The sequence below is a fragment of the Rissa tridactyla genome, chromosome 8 (assembly GCF_028500815.1).
Source record: "Rissa tridactyla isolate bRisTri1 chromosome 8, bRisTri1.patW.cur.20221130, whole genome shotgun sequence".
Lineage (NCBI taxonomy): Eukaryota > Metazoa > Chordata > Aves > Charadriiformes > Laridae > Rissa > Rissa tridactyla.
Genome location: NC_071473.1, coordinates 9,353,424 through 9,370,555, shown reverse-complemented (window position 1 = coordinate 9,370,555; position 17,132 = coordinate 9,353,424). Strand labels below are relative to the sequence as shown.

The following is a 17,132-nucleotide window of genomic DNA, read 5'->3' as shown; positions in this document are numbered from 1 at the left end:
TTTAGAGAGACGATTTCAGCCCTCAGATCCCACCAAAGTGGGATTGACTGGATCCCTTCTCAGGTGACCTCACTGTGTTAGGTCACCACGAGCTCCCCACTGGCGATGGAGACGGGCACAGGCACAAACGCAATGCTAGCACCAGGCTGCTGCTTGTTTGCAGTTACTGAGAAGCTGCTGTGACCACATTGTGCTTGTGTTCACCATGCAAGGAAGTCTGCTCTCACGATCAGTAAGGCTGCATTAAGTGTCCAACACAGAAGTAAAAAGGTTGCGGTATGTGGCTCTGAGAGACCACATGCCAAGGTCTGAAAAGGAGAGAAATTAAAAGAACTGCATTTTCTGCCTTCCTGTAAATCTCTTCTCATTTTCTACACTCAGCATTGATGGGATGCTGGTTTTTGAGTGTGAAGGAAGAGCAGTTAAGCTACTTTAAATTAGGTAAATATTTAAAAGCCTTAGTCCAAGCTGAACTATGTTTTTACTGCTATTGGGTATTTAATGGATTTCTTTCACAAATAGTTTTTTTTTTAATTAAATGGCAAATTTGCAATAGGATGGCATAATCTGTCAGGAGGAAATCTCAGGCTGAAGGTTTTTATATGTTAATCCCTAAATAACCGAATGCGGGGGATAACTGAGAATTTTTATTGATTAAGAAGGAACCTGAAGGCTGTGATCACTCCAAATCTCACAGGAGCAGCTTTGGTGGGAGCCCTGCATCAGGCAGGACTTGGCCTCACACTTCAAAGCCTTTAGACACCATAACTGAAATAGCTGGGAAAAGATGCTGCTTTTGTTCTTGGCTCTAGAAACCTCCCTCCCTCCCTCCCTCCAGCTCCCCTGTCTTGGTCACATTCTTTAAAATAACAACTTTAAACATACGAATATCGGCAGCTTGCAGGATTGCTTCCTGTAGTACCTGCAATAGGTACTATGCTGGTCCTTGAGCCTTGCTCAAATGAGCCAAAATGGGCTTGTCACAGTTCGTGTCTCAGAGGCTGCCTCCTGCAACAAGGTCTTGACAGCAAGACTGTGGTGGCATTTCACGTCAGAAACAACACATCATTTTTGGCAAGTGCACACACCAGAAATGGCACCTTCCACAGTACATGAAAGCATCCGTCGATAGTGAACTGCGTGGTCAAGTAAGGTTTTGTTGTTGTTTTTTAAAAGGTTGTAATTAAACACTGTTGTGGCTTCTCCCCTCCAATGACTTTGGACTGCACTGGTCCAGGGATGCAAATCGTTTGAGTGCGACTGAACACTAGGACTTGAACTCTGACGCATATTCAAAATGCTATGTAAGAGACAGAGGCGTTTGCCTTCTCACTTCTGCTCCTAAAATCAAGTGCTCCTGTTCCCTCCTAACAGTCTGATCTGCCCTCGGTCTCCCAGGGAAATGAAATCAAATGACCACTCTTCAAAACAGCCATTTCAGCAAATTACATCCTGAAGATGTAACCGCTTGAAAAGAACTTGCACCCAGAAACTCCAACTGTTGCCCTTTTCACGGTGATATTTTTATAGGCTTTCCATTCTTATCATACTGGTAAACAAGCATTTTGATGCAGTGAGAGTTGGCTGGGGAAATCCAAGGGCTGCTTGTTATGGAAAAGTTATGGTTTGTATAGAATTGCACAGGTTGCTTCTGACACTTAAAGAAGGCTTTCAGTGTGGCAGCTGCCATTGTGCGAAATCTTTTGCTAATAAAACAGTAGAGGAAGAAATTAATTGCAGTGTTCAGCAGTGCTAGCATATTGGCGATGTCCGACACAATATGTACCACCCAGCTGTTGTTTATAGGCGATACGTAGAGGTGATACAAAATCATGATTATTCTTGGTGCCCAAAGTATAGCAAATATAGAAGTTATAGTAAACAAAATGGCTGTTGTTTTCCCCGTGGAGTACCCTCGCAGTCGGAAATTGCTCTTTCGCCGCAGCTTGTACACGATGATGGAATTCAGTATGAAGAAGATGGAGCAGGGCACTAAGTAAACAGTAAAGCAGTGGATCCAGATGAGGACATGATGCATTGATGTGCTTATGTAGTCTTCGATCCAAATGTTGGGCCACCAGTAGTAGGGGATGCTGGTCAAAAAGCAGGTGATATAGACACTTACAATGACTTTTCGAGTACGAGCAGGGTAGGAGACTGTGTGATACTTCAGAGGATGGCACACAGCTATATACCTATCGATGGTTAGTGGAACCGTAATCCATATGGAGGTGTGGATGGAAGAAAATTCCAAGACCTCAATTATTTTGTCCAGTACCTGAGGCATCTGTTTGTTTAAGATGAAGTCTTCCATGAGGAAGTCCACAAAGACGATGAAGAAGAGAACCAGGATGTCAGCAGCAGCTAGAGCTAGAAGATAGTTATAGGAGGACTTCTGCCTGCGAGCCACGAGCTGGGAAAGGATGATGACTGTCAAGATGTTTGCTGTGGAGACAGAAACATAGAGTTAGGCTACTAAGATGTAACATTAGCTTTTCTGAGCACTTGCTTGGAGCAGTAGCTCTTTTCAAGCACTTGGCAACACGACCGCCTTTACTAAAGTTCAAGAAACTAAAAGGGAAATGCTACAGTTGGGTCCCTCAGAGAAGCTGTTGCAATGAGAGGAGCACGTGTCCCTGCTCCCAGCTGTGGGATACACTGACACTCGGTGTCACAGCAGACCAGGATATGAGGGACAGAGATAGTCGGGACCTTCACTCCAGACATAGGGTTAGGTGGTATCTAGCAGCCCTTTGCTACCTCCTTGGAGTAGATGTAGAGTTATGGTCCTGGCTCTGTTGCACAGCCTGTTGCCTATGTGCAAGGAGGCAGGGGTAGCAGGATGGAGCAGCAGGAGAATAAAAAGTATCTCACACACACTCTTATTTCCCCCCTTGCTCCTTTCCTTTTTTTACAAGTGACAAATAAGAAGGGTGGTGTGGGCTTTGGAGGGAGACCTCATTTTGTTCCTCATTCCCAGCTTGTGGTGCCTGCCTGTTTTAGTTCTGAACTCAATCTAAAAAGAGCTGAAATCAAAGCCACCTGGATTAGGTGATTTTCTCTTGACTAAGTGGGGTCCCAATTGAGAGGACTTCAGGGAAACACATGTCCTCAGCTCCACCTGAGAGCTGGAGGTGCTTTGCAGCACTTGAAGTTTCCAGCTCTGCTCAGGATGAGTCTCCTGTAATTCAGTCCTGTCTATCTGACCCGCACTCCTACAGCTGGGCTCTGGGGAAACGTCTCCCTTCCCACCACTGAAACAATCTGCTCCAGAAAGACCTCCTTGCTGCTCTTTAGAAGTCCTTCTCCAATTGCAAGGCATTTTTCCTCTGGAGTGATACAGTTGAGCCTTGGAGGAAATCCTGATGGCCACATCAGAGGTGATGGATGTTCCGATTCAGCCCAAGTGTAAACGTCCCTGAGTTTTCCTGAAAAAACATCTGCTTGCAACTCTTTGACCACAAAGCAGACCCGTCACCTAAACCACACCTAGACGTATTGCATGACACTTAAATATCGTGGTGAAGCGCTCAAGTGTCTTGTCTCTGCTGTTTCCCTGTCTGGTTTGCTTCAGCCTTCTAAAGGTGAGATTCAACTTAAAGATAGGCTTTAGTGACTGCCTGAGCCAGTGCTATAAGGGCTATAAGGGCTCAGTGCTACAGCCCCTGGCCAGGCAGAGCTCCCCACCATCGATACAAACAGCCCCTGAGAGCTTTCCTGGAGCACTGAGGTGTAGCCAAACTTTAACTGCTTGCTCATGTTTGCTAGAACTTACTGTGTAGTCTTGAATCGGGGAGCGGGGGGGGGGAATATCCTATTATTCTTACTAGCTGTATGGCTGGACTGAGACAGGTGAGATTGCTCCCGTCAGAAGTTTATATCACTTGGCTAGAATACCTGAAGCAGTGCTTAAAAATCAGAGATCTGGTTTACTGTATGAGAGACTGCCAAATGTTTGTATTTGACATTTTCATAAGTGTTCTGTAAATCATCACTTTTGTGCATTCAGTGCTTCAAACGTTTCTGCCAGCTTTGATGGATTTCCCAAATCAACAATAATTGTAAGGATTCCTTTAAATCACAGAGAAAGGAAGTTGCTGACATTAAGGTAATGATGACCTAGGACATATATCCTACAACTGAAAATTCTCGTTTTCTTTTTTTTTTTTTTTTAATAGTTTTACTTGGTACTGGAGAAAACTTCCTCCTCTGTAAATGCTTCTAAGCCTGCTATCTGGGAGCAGACTTCTGCCACTGGGGAAATGAACTGCAGCAGAGTGAATGATCTTGAGTAACAGCCCTCATAAGTGTCACCTATTTTTGTATTAATATATTAATTCTGTATCTTGGAACAAAACTAAACCAAACATGACAATCAACCGACTCCTTCCCTAAATAAAAACACCTGCATGATCTGTCCAACACTATTGTCTCAAATCACCTTCAGGGGAATTTTCCCAAGTCTGCCCTCCTTTAACATGAATGCAACTGCATTGATTTCAGCTCAGAGCAGACGTGGGAGATGGGGGACGATATAGTCAGAATTGCTGTGTCATTTTTCATTTACTTGCTTACAAAATGCCACTGTTGTGCCTGCTGATGAGCCCTAGAGTACAGTGAGTGATGCACTGTCAAGGAAATCCTCAAGTTACGAGTGTTTTATCATGATTCTGCAGCCCCTGTTGGTTTTGGCCAGACAGGCTGAGCAGCTCGGCTGCACAGATACTGGATGTGACCCATGGGGTTCATCTTCTCTTTAAATCCTCTGGATTTGACTCACTCCAGCAGCAGCAGCTGGAGCCAGCGTGCAGCAAGGGGGACGCTTGAGGATGTTGGTTCCTGCTGGTAGCTCTGGCCGGACTGCCAGAGGAGGTCCTGCAGGGATGCTAAAGCCAGGCCGTGTCCAGGCACAGCAGCCCTGCTCCCCACCCCTCCTGCCCATTGCGGGGGTCCTGCTGTTGGTTCTAACCCCGCTCCCATTTTCCTACAGGAGCAGATTTATGAGCAGTCCTTTCCCCTGTACCCTCTCCCCTGCCTTTCTCAGGGTTCCCAGCAACGGCAGTAACAGCATGTACTGAAATGCAAGTTATTCATTTTAACGCCAGCGAGCTTTGCTTGGTGAGACAGATATTAGAAAATTGATCTGATAAAGTACGTGCAAGCTCTATGCAGTTTTTCTGCAAAGGTTATGGTATCTTGTATTGGAAATGCTTTCCCTGGGATCACATTAGGGTTTTTCTGTCTGAATGATATGAAATAAAGTACTATCATTTACTTTGCGAAAACAGATATATACGGGGGTGCAGCAGAAAGTTGCCAGTGTGACAGTGTCTTAGCACAGGGTCTAGGAGTATTTTTCCTGCTGCATACGGTATAGGGAGAGCAAAGATGAGCTATGGATAATCTCCGTCCTTTACTCATTTCCTACCCAGTGTTAAGCTGGTCCTTGGTGTGTCCTCAAACACTATCTAAAGCTCAGTAAAATAGGAAACAGGTGAGAACACCGCTCTGTGTGACCAACTGTGTCCTTGTGCCAGCATCTCGGTGACTCTTGGGTGCCTACTCAGTGCCCCACAAGTGCTCCTGTGGGCAAAAATTACCTATTGCAGGTGAAAGGTGACAGAAGAGTATTTGCAACCATATTTTTAACCTTGTTTACCCTAATTCCAGCACTAATATTGTAGTCAGTGATGAGGACTATGGTAGAGGAGATGATGGAGATACAGTAGAGGCAGAGATTTTTGTAATGTATGTGGAGCTAAAGCTGATGGATAGGTCAGTGTCCCTAAATTGTCCTGGATGGTATACTGCCCATTTCTTGCAGTGTTTTTTCTACATACTAAGTAGTTAAGATCATCTGAATTTGAAAGAGATTGATCACTGTGCTGGGAGTTGATTAGAGGATGACAGATGGGAATTTATGCCAGTGTCGCTTGCTGCAGTGCAGTATTCTGAATTTATAAATATCTGGTTGAGAACCAGGGCTTGATTAGGGACTAGCTGGCTGAAGCTTTGAGATGCCACTAGCAGATGCTGAGAAGCAACTGTAAGAAACGGCAGTCTCAATTCTATCCCTTCAGTCACGAGGATGCCTTTGAGACACAGCATCTGAAGGTCTCTGGTGTGCAAACACCATCCATCCACGCTGATCAAAATACAGCAACCTTCTAACTCAGCCAGGCTTCGTCATGGGCCACTCACATCTCTCCTCTGGCTTTATCAGCTTCCAAGTACAAATTGTAGCACTGAAATTCATGCCATTGGAGGCCCTACATGTCTGAGAGGGACCATCCTTTAGAAGTAACCTTGGTTCTCATGTGGGTTTGGGTTTGCTTCCTGTCCCAAAGCCATGCTGCCTCACCTGCAGAGCCCGTGCAGTCTTCTGTGCCTCCTCAGAGTGACCTAAAGGTACAGTTCTTGTTTCATGGATTACAGTTAGAGCTCAAATAGCATCTAACCATGGCCTTTGTGGGGGATTCGCAGAGGTCCTTCTATTGACTATTATCACTGCGTGTGAGCTTAAGCAGGAGCAATTGTATCTATCTAAAGAAGAAACAGGTGTGTTTCTGGGCTTTGGTTTTTTCTCTTACTGAGAGCATTTTGCATGTACACAGCAGCCTGTGCAGTGAAATAGCCTTTACAACACAAGTGGCAGCGCCGCTGTGTTGGGAATAGGGCCTGCTGTGTGGTTCAGCAGTTCAGCATCATAAACTACCTGAATGAAGTAGCCATGAGTGACGCTTACCGAGCGTGATAAACATTAGGTCACTGAATATAATGGACACCTTTTACCGAATACAGTTGTTGCTAGGATCCCTACAAATTATTGTGCAATGTATGAAACTACTCTGCAGGCCTTGCATTAGTCACCTGACTGGCACAGAGAGAGGCGGTTGACGAACAGCAAATTCTAAATTGCTTTAGAAAATACGTTAGTAACACCTCCTTAGATTTAGAAATTCGGAGACTGTAAATACAATATGCTACAAATATATATATGGTGAAAAAAAGTGATGTTTTGGCTTGATGCCTCCGCTAAGCTAGGAGGCAATATTAAAATGTAAACAGGTACCGAGTCCAGCAGCCAGATCTGACCGTGCTTACTAACAGTCATTTGCCAATAGTTACCAGATTAGAGACGAGGATGGCATTCAGCCCTTAATTCGTGTGGGAGCTCTCTGGAGAAGATGATGACAATGGTTGATTTCTGATGGGGGCCACATAACAGGAATTATTTTTTAAAAAATGCTGTGGCAATGTAAACACATGTTTATTACTGATGTTGGCTATAGCTGGTTATGTGGTCTTTTAAAATGACCCCTGGATGCTGTTTGCCTCTTAAAAAAAGATAGAACAGTTTCATGTTTTCCTCTTCCAGACGGTATGGGTCGAACTCAACACTACAGTGGGTGGGGACAACCTCTGTGAATGGTGCCTGCTCATGGCTAACATAATATTTTCTTCTCTTTTATTATCGTATCCTGAGATCCCTCCTTAAACCGCTGTGAAGTGTAAAGAGATACTTTATAGAATATAATTAGTGTAATGAAAGTTTTTCCTTCCCTGAGAGTTCCTGTGAGGATTAATTTTTAAAATAAATTGATTTATTTGTTGTTCAGTTGTCTGAGTGCCACGGAACAGCATGCACCCACTCAGCCTCGGAGGGGAAAGAGCCGTCAGTCCCCTCTGCTGCTGCCTGTACCATCTCCCAGGGGATGGAGAGGGATCTAAGCCAAAAAAATGAGCATCACAAAAGCTATGGAAGGCACGGATGCTGGACTGCCAGGGGAGGAGGTTTCACACCTTGTAGGAAGGCTCTCGTGTGGTTTGTGCTTAGAAATCCCACGTGGGGGGAGAGACCACGCCAGGTCTGAGGGAATCGAACCAGAAAGTGAACCTGGTGGTAGAGGATGATCAAGCTCCAGCCCAGGACAACCCAGACTCCCTTCCATATGGCAGGAGACTGGTTAGTGACTGTCAGAGAAAACATGGCATGGCCTTGCACTTACAAGTCACGAGTGAATTAAAGAATTAGCGTTAGAGGGCCATTTTTCTGACGGACATCATTTATTAGCTGAGGCAGCTCTGGGCAAGGATGCAGTGAATGGGGTACTCTACGGCTGGCACCAGCCGTCAGTGGCTCATGGAGGCCAGAGAAGGACTTTAATCCAGCCAAAAGCACTTCCTCGCTGTTGGAGGGCACAGATGTGGTAATGGTGTGGAGATGCCAATGGCCACTATTCACTTGGAGCCTTGCCAACTGCTCAGGCTTAAGAGCAGTAACTTGTCTGGCAGACAGGTACAACTACATTGCATCGCTTTTGGCTTTCCTAGACCCTTGGAGTAGGCTTTTTTTTCCCCTAATCTTTGTAAAATAGGGCTGTTTCTGCAATATGAGAACAGCCCAGAAGTAACACTAGGCTAAGATGCGAGAAGGCCTGGTATGTGCTCACTGGTGACAGGGATCTGGTTCTCTTCTTGCTGTCTTCACCCTCCTCATCCATCTTTCCTGAGCTGGACCTACAGTGAAGAATGACTCTTGGACATTTCTCCCCCCAAAGCCTTTCTTAGAGGCGCCCACACGAGGATAAAAACGTCTAAAACTCACATCTCAAAATCTACCCTTGTATCTTGTTACCAGAGCAGTAAAGCTTTCTAATGGAAATCGGTGCAGGGAGGAGAAAAAGCAATCTGCAAAATAATGCAGAAATCATAAGAGAAATTTGGTTATTCATGCAACGTATCTGGAGAGACGGAGATTTTCAGGGCAATTTGGGTGTCTCATTTGGCAGGTGTCTGTGGCTTCTAAATGTGGGCTGTCAATGAAGTTTAAGAGGTCTCAAGCTGAGTAACTTCAGCTCGAGGATGACAAAACCATTCTACCCTTTTGATACTGAACGCCAAAGCACTGAGGTGGGTGCCAAAAGTATTTCATGGGATGACTAGGATGGAGGGAGGACGTAATTTCATAAGGGCACTGGCATGAATTCTTTACTGAATATGAATAATTAAGAGGATTTTACCTTTGATTGTGGTTTTGCTAAAAAAAAACAAAGTCTTTATGTCTTCCTAAAGCATTAGCTAATGCAATAGGAGCTCATGCTTGCAAACCCCATGGCCAAGCTTTCTCAGACACTATGCCAATTTTACACAATATGCAGGAAATTACAGACTATGTAAAACCATCACAGTTTGGCTTTATTTCCCCTATGGAGAATATACTGCATCCACACTAGATGTATCACTCTTCGGTGTGCTAGTCTGGGCAGTGAAGAAAACACACTTGGACTAAACAAATGTCTGTGAAATATCAGAGTCTGATGTAACTGACTGACAGGTAATTTGTCTGGAAACCAAAAGCAACCTTTGGTGCACCTATCCACGCGGGCAATGCACCATATGATTGAAAAGATGGAGAAGTTAAATGACTGTATGTTCCCTGGACTCTCTGTTTCAGGTGGTAGAAAAGAACAACTTCAGTGAAAAAATGTGTTCTAATAGGCAGGCTTCTCTCCTCTTCCATGGATAAAGGGATAAAATTCCTTTTGGTCATCTTCAGTACCGCTAATTCTGGTCTGTCTTGGTTGCCTCTACTTCATTCCCTCTGCACAACCATACTGGTGTCCTGGGAGGCAATCCAACACCATCTTCTCCCTTCGGGTCACCCCCAGAACGGCACCAAAAGTGCTCCAGATATTGGGGTTTAGGATCCTTACATACGTATCTTTATTCTGCATAATGAAAACAGAATTGTGTGCGAGGTCTCCTGTGCTCAAGGGGTTAATTTTGGCTGTTTCCTCTTCTGGTTTCTCAAGGTTAATGGAAAGAGAGATTAAAGGCTCAAAAAGACCACCTGAAACAGAAGGTGAAAGCTTTTGTGGCCAGGGATTGCTTTGCACTTGGCGTGTGAAAGCCGAGCTCGTGCCACGTCAGGACATCTCGGTGTTGTTTGTTTGCCTACAGCAATTTGTTTTGACGTATGCGGATGAAGGCCTTCTCCTGCTGGCTCGTTTCTGCTGATTCACACCCATTTTACGGAGGGGAGCAGAAAGAGGAGGAGGAGAGAACTAAGTATGAGGGTGGATGAAGAACAGCGGGATATTAGACTGCCTAGTGCTTCTGAATGGCTTGACTTCTTAACAACTGGGGGCTCTACATTACCCACCTACCGTGAAAACTGGCTGTGCTCTCTCTTTTGTGTCGTTGTCATTTCAAGAAAAAATCTCCTTTGGAGTTTTTCCTTCCCAATCCATTTTAGCAGCCTACCATGCAAGGTTGTGCACTTCATAGTCTACTGAGCCTCCCAAATATTGCACCTCGTTATCCTTACAGCCCCGACAGCGTTGTTTCCTACTGATGTGGCAGAAGAAAACCACAGTTAGCAGTTGTACTCCGTGGTGGCGTTTGGAGATGTGCAAACAAGTCCTCTTCTGCATTAGTGTGGATTCAGACACGTGCTGCCTTTCAAGCTGCAAGGCTTTAGTGGCCACAACCTCCAGACTTACTGACCAAACTAAATCGCTCCCATCTGCACACCTTGCTGTCACCAGCTCTCTGCAGGGACACTGTGATGAAGCTATTCTTTTTCATAATGATTTGTCTTTCCTTAAAGAAAAAGCACTCATTTTACAACAGAAAGTGACTCATTTCAAGCATGTTAGCAGCAGTTTTGTTCCCCTCTGTCCAGTCGTGCTACTGTAATGTGCTGCAGTGCCCTTCAGTTGCTTCAATAGCTGAGCTAAAGTTCTGCCAATTTATTTGTCCTCCTTTAAGCAGGATGCAATGTACTGTCTTTGCGTCCAATTCAGATTTTAAGTCAGAGAAAGCATGGTCTTTGAATAAAAGGGGGGTTGAATCAGGCCTCAGGAGGGTTCAGTTCTTATTCATTGTGTGAACTCTATCTAATGAGCGACAGCTGAAGAGTGCTGTTTTTTCAAGGTCATAACTCTGCATGTAACAATTCTCCCACTCATATTTTCAGGCCTTCCTTTAGCGCTTCTATTGTTCAGGTATGCTGTTATGAGAAAGGCTATTTATTCAGGTGTTGGAAATGCTCTCTTTAATCAGAAGGCTGTACTGAGATTGCAGAAGAATATACTAGGCAAGAGATGGCAGGAATCCAAAACGGGTCAGACACACTTCTGTACTGCTGTGTGCTGTACGTACACCTACCTTCTGCCTGCTTTGGTATTTACTGGGTATTACGTGCCATGTGAGTCATCAACAAACATTGCTACCTGTCCCCCTTCCTACTCATGCTACTAACCAGGTGGCGGCTGTAAGCAGAGGTGGCAATGCTCTTAAGGTCTCGCTCCCCCTACGCTGCCGGGGAGCGGAGGGAGCACAGCTGGGCTGTTGCGTGGTGGTGGTCTCTTAGATCAGGGATGCTCAGCCCACAGCCCACTGGCAGTACCTGCTTTGCCAGGACGATGACCCTGGCCTGCATGCCTCCCAAATTAGCCTCCTCATGCCAAGCTGCAGGAGGGGAGAAGGCTCCAGAAGGAGCAGTTCTCCATGGCCTTAGTTTGCCTGTGACTGTACTGCAGTTTGCACGGGCGCAGTGCAAACGTTACGCACCTGTGTGTCAATCCAGCACCCTAGGAAGCATCTGGCGTGCTGTGCGAAGACAGCCGGTCTGTCATCTGTCAGGGGAAGGTCCATAACACGTAGCACTCTCTTGAGAGTGTGTTAGAAAGGTTAGGCATCCCTGCTGAGCTTACACGTTCCTCTAGGTCAGGACTGCAGCTTCTCTCCCTCTGCGTGGAGCCTGCCGAGTGCACTCTGTCCATAGCTGGGCTTTGAATGACCTGGGTTGTCCCCATCTCCATGACACCTTGTTCAGCAGCAGGTCTGACACGAAAGCTACCTGTTCACACCCTCCAGCTGGGAGCTCCCAAGTGTGTCCAGGCTGCTTTCCCAAGCTTGCAAAGTCCTGAATCTGTGTTTACATCGATGTGATGGGTTTTAAGCAGAAGCCTAAAGCATGAATAAAACAAACGTTTCTAGACCAGGCTCTCAGAAGTCTGGAGTGGCGTTTCCCTGGGGCATCGGTGTGGGTCTGGTACTTCCTGGGGATGCTGTAAGGGTGCCGGGTACGTGCCTGTACTTGGTGTCACTGGCATGTGATGATCCCTGAAGCTGAGTTGCTCCCCAGGTACGTGACTGGCCAGGGAGCAAAGCGGAACCAGCGCAATCATGCAATAAGAAGCCAGTTTTACTCTGCCCCTCTGCACTGTCAGGGGAGGAGACCCCTGGAAGCGTGGATCAGGCCAGGCCCCAGTCTAGGAAGTGCTGCCACTTTGTCCTTTCAGCAGCAGCACACTATATCCCAACGGGGGAAGGTGACTGGTAGGGAAGGCAACTCAGTTGCTGCTGTACCTTCTGATGGAGCAGGAATCAGGTCAAAGCCAGGTATCTACAGCCAGCATAGCTGCCTCTGTGCCTGACTCTCCTGGTCGTGTTTGGTGGCACTGCCATAGCAGGAGCTCTTTGGTGTAGCTGCTTTGTGCAGCTCTCCCTGCCAAAGGGACAGGCGGAGAGTTGGTACCTGTAGCTCTCTGCTTCCTCACCCTACCAGCCCCTCCCTGGATTGAATCAGAGCAATTTCTTCCCACCCCCACATCCAACAACACCTCTTCTCTGGCATTTTCTCTCACTAAGGCAAGAAACACTTCCATTAAGCCACCCTGCAGCCCCTCTCTTGCCTCCCCGCGAGCTGGAGGTGCTTCAGAGATCCTCTCCAACTGAGAGACAAGGGGAGCGCAGGGATGACAGAGCAGGGGCTGCGGAACGTCTCTGTAAATTATACTTCACCCCCTCTAAATGGGAGCATGACCCTGTTCCCAGTGCTGCTGCCCCGCTCTGCTCCCCACCCTTGCAGCAGCAGTCTCTCCCTGTCCCACGCAGCCTCTCCTGGGGCACCCCTGCTCCTGCCAGCGGGACTGCACGCTGGTGGGACGCCTTGCACATCTGCACTCAAAACAAGTTTCGGAAAACTTGTTGCTCCCCAGCAAGTCTCTGTCTTGCCAACCTCTGCTTAGAGGCAAAAGAAGAAACCTCCCGTCTCAGCTGATGGAAGGCGCAGTCACCTCTGGCAGAGCTGTAGCCATCTCTGCGCGCGATGGGGCCTCTCTGGTTGCCCCTTTTTGCAGGGCACTTGCCCCTCTGTGCTGCTGCCAGAGCAGGGGTGAAGGGAGTTCACTTTGCTCTCTCTCTCACCTCTGCCTTTTTCAGACTTTCTGGTGCCTGGTTGAACAGGGAGGGAGAAAGAGCTGCTGCTGGGAACGGGAGCTGCTGAGATGGCTGGGTGATAGAGGGGAGGGGAAAGGATGCTTTCTCCGCACGCACAATCAGGCCTGGCATCGCTTGGCCTCGAAGTGGAGTTGTTGAGTTAGTGAAAATTCCTTCAGACACTAGAGCAGGAAAGGCAGAAGCAGTTAACTGGTTTCTCCTCTCATCAGTCCTTCTCCAGGATTTGTGGCAAGGAGTTAACCGTTTCCATTTCAGCAACACAAGGCACTAGTGCTGTATTTAAGGACAGATCCTAGTCAGCGTTTCTCTTAAATTCTTGGCACCATGCAAAGCTAATTACTCAGATCCCACAGGCTGCAGGATCCTTCTTCTGACAAGTAATAAGTGTAGCACACTTTACATAAAGTGTAGTACATTTACAGTTTTCTGATGTTAGAAAACTGAAGAGCAGCTTCAAATTAAAACATGGAAAGCTCTTTTTAGTGCTGCTGTTGCCCCAGACCACATCCTCAATGAAGCTTGGCCATGTGGGTCTTTCCCTAAACTTATCCTTGTTCTCATCTCTGTGCAGTCTCAGGGCGAGAATCATAAGTTTCTCCTGCCCTCAGCACACTGTGCATTCACTCAGCACGCTGTACCTGTGCAGTGTTTTCAGGTGTTAGTGCCAATGTTGTCCTCAGGCTGACACATTCGTATCCGATGCAAGCCCACCGGACCCAGCAGTGCTGCACCACCAAACGCTTTGGCTCGTTCTGTTAAGCACTGTCACTGATGCCACTGCTCTAATCAACCGATGGCAGATCTCTTGAGAAATGTGTGTTGCCGTTGCTAATTTGGATCGTGCACCAATTTTTAACCATTTTCTTAGAATGACAGCGACAGGTCTGTAATTACAATGTAGTATCCTTAGGCAGCTGGTGCAAGTATGTGCAGAGCACTTACTCAGTGATTTTTCTTGTCTGTGCACGTAAGACTTTTCCCTCATTTCAGAGACATACAAATACAAGCTTAGCCACAGACTGCTTCATAAAAACTTCTTCACCTGATAATCTTGAGAGGGTCTTGGTCAGTTCCTAGGGGACAGGTGTTGAAATCAGAACTTGTCATTACTGTGGAGATCTAAGCAGCCCCTAAGGAATTAATGAAGAGGAAACTACCTCCTCATCCCTGCCGGCTGGGTCTCTTCAGTTCAGGGCTGAGACTCATCAGTGCTGTGGAACAGAGACACTTGCCTATGCCCTGCATCCTCTGTGGGTAAATACAGGGCTTAACTTTCCAGTTCTCTGAACTATTAGCCAATCTTCAAATTTTAATTACAAGCCAGGGAGGGGAAAAAAAAAAAAAACAACAAACTAACAACACAACATCAATTTATATGCAGAGTGGTAATTGCATGTGTGCTGTTCAGAGGCAGGCTTCTCTTCATGTCTGATTAAAAAAAATTTCTATGAATTCATTGCTTGAAGAAGGAATTAAGGTGAACAAAACATCTAGAAATTGTAGACTATTAACTATTATTGCTGTTTGCCATTTTACATGGCACTGTACACAGACACAACCAAACTCTCTTGTATTGCACCCTTAAAATACTGATTCACCTTGGTGCATCTAACTTTTCCCCGACTCATTCCGCCTGTCCTTGGGATCGCTGTAAGCTACTCTGAGGCTGAAGGTGTTGAGCCAGAGAGCAAGCCGTGATGTTTGCCCACCCAGGCTGTGCTGGGATGGCAGCTCTGCCTGCCGAAGCCCAGTCTCTAACTGCAGAAGTGGTGCTGCACAAGCAGCTCCCTGCGGTCCTGCGTGCCAAGGTGTCTCGCTGACAGCCTCAGACAGCCCACTCCGGGAGGAAAAACCTGCTCCTTCCTCTGTCTCGTCTGAGACAGTAATACTGATGTGATGCTCATGTACCACCTGCGTGTTTTGAGCTGTGGATACCTGTGTGCTGGAAATGGTGCCTCACAGGTGATCACACCCGAGTCTGAAACATCCTTTCCTTCCCCATTTGGGGTCTCCCTTGCTTTTCGCATCCCCAGTGTCTCTATATTGTCTTTGTCCCCTTTTTAAGTAGGAAATTTTGCTGAGGGTTATACAGTCTGGAGGCTGGTGCCTGTGAGCTGGGACTTTCTTCCGAACCCTGTACCTGCACTCAGGGATCTCAGTGTCAGCATTGCCATTGCCTTTGCAGGGCACTGAGCCCAAGACTGGACTTTCTAGATACTGTCCTTCTCCATCAGCCACGGGGACAGGCTCCTGAATAAGACAACTTCTGATAGCGTGCTCCTTCCCCAGCCCAGTTCCTTACTGGTGGCACGTTGCTCCTAAAGCCGACCCTGCCCCAGGATTTGCACCAGAAAAACTCGACAGCTACACTTTTGACTGCTGCCGGCCCGCCAGGCGATTGACAGGGGACAGACCCGGCTGTCCTCGGTACCGCTTTGTCTTCAGTTGGCCAAACTGATGAGGGCAGAAACTTCCCGACGGGCTGAGACTTTGTAAACCGAGTTCAAAGTCAGAGCGCCCGAGCCCGGGTGGGGAAAAGCGCCCGCAGCGGTGCGAGAGCAGGCAGGGACAGACCCCGGCGACAGAGAAGCGGCAGGGCCGGCAGCGTGCCAGGCGGCGAGGATGCTGTCTAAGAACCGCCCGCGATAATCCCCACCGACTACGCCAAAGGACGCGTCCCCGGTGCCTTTGGCAGCCCGGGGACACCGCAGGGCAGGAGACGCCCCGGCGGCTCTGCGGGACCCCCATTCCCCCCTCCCCGCCGCGGCGGCTCCCCGGGGCGACCCGGGCACGGCGCCCCGTCCCCGCCGGCTCCCCGGGCGCGGCACTCACCGGGCAGCCCCAGGCAGAGCAGCAGGCTGTAGTAGACGACGGGTGCGTATCCCAAGCCGCAGCCATAGCGGTGGTGCGCCAGGAGGGAGCCGTTGTGGAGGTGGAGGTGGTTGTGCTCCATGGACCCGCTCTCCCCGCTGCCGGCTCCGCCGCACCGGCCGCGCCGCCCCTCGCACGCTCAGCAGCGGCGGCGGCGAGCGCGGCGCGGCCCCCGCGGCGGGCGGCGGCACATGGCGCGGCCCCCGGCGCGGCGGGGCGGGACCAGCACGGCTCCCCCCGGCGGGGCGGAGCGGCCCCCGCCTCAGCCCGAGCCTCAGCCCGAGCCGGGGTGCCGGCACCCGCCGCCCCTCCCGTGATGGCGGCTGCCCTGGGACCCCCCGGTGCCCGGAGGGGACGCCCGGCGGGGAAGGGACAGAGGACACCCGGCGCCCCCCAGGACCCTCTCGCCTGCCCTCAGCTCGGCGCGGCACCGGAGTGCCCGGCTCGACCCCCCGCTGCGCCCCCCCCAGGCCGTGGAGCCGGCGGGAGCGAAAGTCCACGGGTGAAGCAGCTCCACGGGTGAACCGCCGCCTTCCCGGCCGGCTCTTCCCGCAGCCAAGGGCAGGAAGAGGGAATTTTTCTCCAAGTTGGCACCCGAGTCCGCAAGATAACAAAGACGCAGAGGCAGGGTGTGTTAGCGGTGTGCCTGCTTGTCAGCCCTGGGTTAGCCCTTGAAACGGGCTGGGGAGAAAGTAGTAAGCGTATGTATGAGAGTTTATATCTGCAGAACTGAAACACAAAAAAATTGAAACACCATTAAGGGGGTTAGTTACACTGTCATCACTCTCCTCCCCACAACACTGCGGGGCGAGCAAGCGGGTGGCCAGTGGTGACGTACGCAGTGCTCCCCATCCACGACAGACAGGCGTGCCTGTAATCCCCGTGATGGAAAGGGAAATTGGGGTTTCAACAACCTTCTCTACCTATTCCTTAACGTTTGTGTGTTTCAGTGCATAGTCTCAGGTGTAACTACTACATGATTTAGAATTAGGCTTGCTACATTAAGGTGG

The 17,132-nt window shown here is 48.5% G+C and overlaps 2 protein-coding genes across 2 annotated transcripts in view; one reads left to right on the top strand and one right to left on the bottom strand.

The window, feature by feature from the left end:
- IQCK (IQ motif containing K) overlaps positions 1 to 17,132 on the top strand; it is a 160,433-nt gene that overhangs the window by 124,672 nt on the left and 18,629 nt on the right. The window lies entirely within an intron of this gene.
- Positions 1,511 to 16,204, bottom strand: GPR139 (G protein-coupled receptor 139). The gene is made up of 2 exons (XM_054212931.1): positions 16,084 to 16,204; positions 1,511 to 2,445 (listed from the first exon to the last, which is right to left on the bottom strand). The coding sequence occupies exons 1-2, from the start codon at positions 16,202 to 16,204 to the stop codon at positions 1,511 to 1,513; spliced, it is 1,056 nt and encodes a 351-aa protein (XP_054068906.1).